The 5889-nt window shown below is 38.8% G+C and overlaps 1 gene segment (V, D, J or C); it reads left to right on the top strand.

Moving 5' to 3' along the window:
* Positions 1-2519: 2519 nt before the first annotated feature.
* LOC140340008 (M1-specific T cell receptor beta chain-like) overlaps positions 2520-5889 on the top strand; it is a gene marked incomplete at its 3' end in the record, with an annotated part of 22125 nt that continues 18755 nt past the window's right edge. Inside the window, 1 exon segment of the C gene segment in view lies at positions 2520-2660. Within this exon segment, the coding sequence occupies positions 2546-2660 (115 nt within the window).

Genomic DNA, 5889 nt, shown 5'->3' with positions numbered 1-5889 from the left:
TGGAGCACCTGGGTATACCATTTGCTCTTTTTGTACGAGGGTCTAACATTGTGGGGACAGGGGGCACTGTGGTACAGACCTACGGGGCCCCTTTACAAAAACCTCTAATGGGATTTAACATGTGGGAAGGAATTATAATATAAGAATGAAAATACAGAGTCTAGGGAACAAGAACATTGAAAAAAGATGGCGGGTCACCATTACTGGTGGGTGGAGAGCAGCTAGACCTGGATAAGATTAGAATTCTTTGACTGATATTATATTTGTTGCTGGGATAATGTACATTTTATCCATGATTTGGGGGTTTCATTCAAATTAAACATTTTGGTTTGCAGACTTTTTTTCAACATTTTTAACCTAGGTTAACTCTTGAAATAACTGGTTAGGTCTTCGGGGAATCCCTTCTATAAGTCCTGTATTTACAGCTCACAGTACATTAGTGTAGTGGGCAGTGGGAAGAATGTCATCTTTACAAACAGACCATTGGTGTCAGTTAATGTGACTGGAGAGGAACCCCTTGCAACCTCTGGAGGAACCCTAGGGTTCTGCTGGAGCCAGTTTAGGAAACATTTCATTATTGGGTTACGTCAAGGTAAGGGTTACATTTTGATTAGGAATTAGATTTCAGAACTAGGTTAACTTTTAAAGGTCGGCAGAGGATGGACATGAAAGTTAAAATATAACATCACTAAAGCTTTTTTAATATTGGATAGAGGAAGAATTGGAAGAATTAAACCCCCCAATAGGATGCTAACGCTGGGGAGATTTTACTTCCTGCCCTAAAAACACGATAGGAAGAAAGAAGAAATCTCCATAAAATGGGATAAATTTCTTTGTTTGATAACTATCTTCAGAAACAGTTATTTACTTTTTGCTCTGCTAACACAATTTTGGATCATATTTTTTGCTCTGAGCACAATTGCCATCAGAACAAGCGGAAATGCTAAAATTATAAAAATAAAAATCAGAAAAAAAGCTAAACAATCATGTCAAAACAGTAACAGGGATGGCACAAAGGTCTTTGGAAAAGAAGATGACCGCCATGTAGTGGTGGAAGAATGACACCAATGCTAACAGATCCAGAGACATGGCTGGCGAAATAGAGACCCGAAGCTCCCTGTGTACTGCAGGTGGGGGCAGTTGGCAAAGGTTTATCACTGGATATTGTGGCATCATCGAATGCTAAAGAAATGTTACCAGCTCAATTTCAAAGTATTTTAAGAATCTTTCTGAAATTGACTGCAGCCTTTTCACAAAGACAGATGGTTATTGTTGGACTACGGCATCCTTGGGGACCCAAACTGACATGCCTCTGTGGTCATTCTTCTCATCAGAATATTTTCTTGTTTTACTGGTCCTACTCTAGCCAAGAATATGGTGCCAACATATAATCTTATAATATAATTGGATGTCTGTATATCATTCATTGCTATGCTTGACACCATGTTGGCTCTTTTATTGGCCTGGTTGGTAGGACTTGCAGTGAAGTGAGAAAGTCACTCCTCTAAAAGACAGAACAACATAAACAAATAAGTTTGTGCAGAGAGCAGTGCAATATAAAATACTGATTTACATCAGCACCCCTACTGAGATGTCACCAAACCCTCTCCATTCTCGGATATGTAAGCAGTCTTATTTTAGAAGCTCGTAACGCCACTGTGACCTCTTCTCCGCCAGTGTTTGGAAGCGGGACAGTGCTCAGCGTTTTGGGTAAGTGTCTGTTTGTAATATTTCATTAAGTAGAAAGATGAGAATGAATGAAACCTCACTTACATAGAAAATGAGATTCCTTCCATTTACATATTCCATTGTTTTATGTTAGTTGTTATTTTAGGATATTAGGACATTTGGCAATCTATAAAAATTCTGGACAGGAACTGGAAGCACTGGAAAATATTAATATATCCTATGCATATAATGGGATTCACATCTGAAACATTCCTGATATACACCAAAATACAATAATGAACTTGAGCTTCCCATTTATTACCCCAGAAAATTGATTGAATAACAGTGGATACAAACTGACAGATCCAAAATATGAAAAAGTGTGAAAACTTAAAAGAGTTTTTTCTTTTTTGTTTTTTTATTTAAATATTGATATGTAAAATAATAATGAGGTTCTTGAACTGGCCATATTCCATGTGTAGCAGGCAAGCCTACTTCGGTGAAGGCACGGTTCTAGTAGTTCTTGGTGAGTCATTTTCTTTTCAATATTGGTTAGATTAAATGAACCCATCTGGGCTTTATTTGCCTCTGTGAGTTTGTAGATATCAATTTAAAATGAGTTCTCTCATCTGAGCTGGGGACACATGGAGAAATTAGAGAATAATATGCTTTATTTCTTTCTGCCTAATGATGGACAATTGTTTGTAGTCCATGTTATCCATCTTATCTTTTGTCCGTATTCTGTAGCAGGAGAAATGTAGATAAATGGCCGACGTTTTGGCATTTTTAATCGTTATCTTTTTGCCGCCGGGTCTCCTGCTAAGACCATAAAATGATAGGTAGTTCTGTCCCGGCACTTCGGTATCACCAGGCCATCATGACCCATCACAGTGCCAATCCCAGTAAAGTCCCAAAGAGGTTCTTGAATTGGCCATATGCCCTGTGTAACTATCAAGCTTACTTCGGTGAAGGCACCATTCTAGCAGTTCTTGGTGAGTCATTTTCTTTTTAATATTTGTTAGATTTAATGGACCCAACCTTTGTAGATATCTATGGAAAATGAGTTCTTATCTGAGCTCGGGAGAAATTAGGGAATAATATAGTACCCTCCATTTTCTCTTTGATCTCTCTGTTAATTGATGGAGTATTTGTAGTGTCTGTGTTGTCCTACTCTTTGCATTGTGTACCAGGAGAAATGTAGATGACTGGCGGATGTATTACTATTTGTAATATCTCCATGCAGCTATGTCTCTTACCGAGGCCTCCAAGCGGCTGATTGTTCTGTCCATGCTCTTCGTCATCACCAGGCCATCGTGACCCATCACAGCGCCTATCCCTGACTTATTGTCCCTTTGGGTGCTATCTCCTACCTGCCTATTGCTTATATGTAAGAGTTAAGGACATGTATGACAGCCCAGAGAAAGATCATAACCAGTGTTTGTAGGAATAAATAAAGCAATTCTTCTTTTTCTACCAAACCTCCCAAAGAAGGTAAAGTTAATTAAAAAAAAGTTATTCTGTTTATAAATGGCATTTGGTGGAATCGGACAGCCCCTGTCTTACTATTTGTCTTAAGGTATGAGATTTTGCTTATATACCCTACTCTTTTCTGATGCCTAGGCGTTCTATTCATCTGTGTATGTTCCATGTCCCCACGGTTTAATAAATAAAAATCCTTTTATAATTTATATAATGAGTATAGCAGGTGTACAGACCTTGGAACTTAACAGGATGATGGGAACTCCATTTAATGGGCAAAGCAGATGCAAGTCTTGTGCCGGGATGATGGGAGCTCCTAATAATGGGCACAGTAGGTATACAGACTGGAGACCTCAGTGCCAGGATAGTAGGAACCCCTCATAATAAATCCATCAGGTGAACAGATCCAAAAACTAAGCACAGGGATGGCGAGAGCACTTCATCATTGACACAACATATGCAAGCCCCAATAATTCAGTGCAGAGATGGCCGCCACTACAATCCTATAGTGGGAGCCCCTTATAATGGATAATGAATGAGCTATAGATCTTATATTACCAGACAGCCACCTTGTAGTGGACGGAGCGTATTATTTTCCTGGGTAACCCCCGAAATGTGGACACTTTGTACAAAATGATTATTAAATAATATTACAAGTACTGATGGCAAGGTGACCACCCATGAAAGCCAGTTTTGTACTTGCACTCTACTTATGTGTGAGCAATGAAAGACTGTATTTTGGTGAGGGGACAGTGCTGGCCGTGTTGGGTAAGTAAGACGATTGTCCATTCTGAGTTGTTCTGGATTGTACAATGCTTTAAATCTCTATGTCTGGAAATATGTTAATATTATTAAGGTTGTTGAGTTACTATACAATGCTAGAGGTTGTGGGTGTCTTTAAAGAGAATAGTTGGCACTAAGTACTTGGACATGTACAAGCGTACTAATAAGTCTTTGTTGGATCTGTAAGTCTATAGATTTCAATTAGGATTCCATTGGGACCCCAGGGTTCCTCCAGATGAATCTAGGGGTTCCATAAGCAATTTTGACCTCTCAGGTCACCAATACTGTTATCAGCTATCTGTGAGGGTGACATACTTCCAATGGCCAGCAATGTAAGAGGAATTCTGCCCCGTGATCATTACACTAATGTATAGTGGGCTGTGGATATACAAATTATAGCCGGGATTCCTCCTTGAAGACCTGAGAGTTATTGTAAAAAAAAAATTTGGGAAAGGCTGGTCTTCCTCCATGTCAATTTTTAATTCACTTTGGCGTTCCACCATATTGCATGACATTTGGAATATTCAGGAATAATCATTGTGTAGACCTCCCAGCTCCACACAGATTTCTCTTATGACGTCCATGATTTAGAGACATGATATGGAAAGTTTCACTGAAGGGAAAAAAAACCCTTCTGATGAATCCTCATGGAGTTTTACGCTGGCAATCAATCTGTGTGCCGGTAATGACAGACAGTACTTTGGACAAGGGACAATATTATCCGTGCTGGGTAAGTCATTACTGAGCCAATATCTACTTAGAATATGTTCTGTAGCTTTATAACCTGATTTATGAAAACAATAACCTTCACGTCCAATGTCAATGTAGCTAAAACACCCGATGGCTGGGTCTGGTTTGGATTTGTCCCAATCTCTGTCATGGTCACCTTTTCTGGACAGCTTGGCCTGTATGAAAATATCTAAAAGAAAACCCCTAAGTCCCCATACAGCCATCACATATATTACCCGTGTATCATTATATTATATACAATATTACCCGTGTATCATTATTCATTAACCTTCCTTAACTTTATGGGCGGTGTATTAGTATTACAGTAGATTAGGAAACAGGTTGATGGACATTGGGCAGATCAGCCGGCAGTACTATATAACACCAATGCTGGTTCTTATAATTGTGTGCTCACGAGAGGTTCTGTTAGTAATAAATTGATCAACCAATTGGTCAGAAGTGATAAATTTACCAAGAGGAAACAATGGGAAATTGCCTGGCATCCTGAGGTTGCACTTGGTCCCTTGTTGTGCCTTTGCTGGTTGTAATTATAAAGTTATAAAGTGGAGTGAACAAATATCACCGCTATCATACAACAACTATACAATAGCATTATACAATCAGAAAATAACGTAGACTTGTCTTGCCATGGCACTGTGTCCCAAAATGAGGGAACGTCCGGGGAATGCATTGGTCCCCATGTAACCATTGAAGGAATTCCCCTTTCCTCCATCTGCCCATTTGGTGAATACAGTCCTCAGTGGAAGCAAAGTGGTGAATCTCTCCGATGGGAACACAGACAGCCATAAAAACCTGGCAGAAGGTCTAACCCTGTCATAATATATCCACATATTGAGGAAAGGCCGTGTCTTGAGATACACTTTAACTTTCACCAGTTGTTAAGGTTTACAATTGAAATACTGCTGACATATGTAATAAATTATTCAAAGACCTCAACCCACACTTACCCGGGGGGGGGGGGTTAATGTTAAAAGTGTTAATGTTAAAGTTAATGAGCCGAGAGCCCCCTTTATACCTATACATATTATACATATAATACATATATATATATATATCTTGTATTATATATGTATTATATATGCTATAGCAATTTAAAGTAGACTAAAACTCACAAAGTGAAATGTTTCTGCATTGCTAGACATTATAAATTGTTTATTTTGCCTTTTAGTAGAGTACTTCTCTTGTTTTGCCTTGAATTCCTTTCTGGGG

Source organism: Pyxicephalus adspersus, chromosome 10, assembly GCF_032062135.1.
Source record: "Pyxicephalus adspersus chromosome 10, UCB_Pads_2.0, whole genome shotgun sequence".
Classification (NCBI taxonomy): Eukaryota; Metazoa; Chordata; class Amphibia; order Anura; family Pyxicephalidae; genus Pyxicephalus; species Pyxicephalus adspersus.
This window is presented reverse-complemented; position numbering and strand designations above follow the sequence as displayed.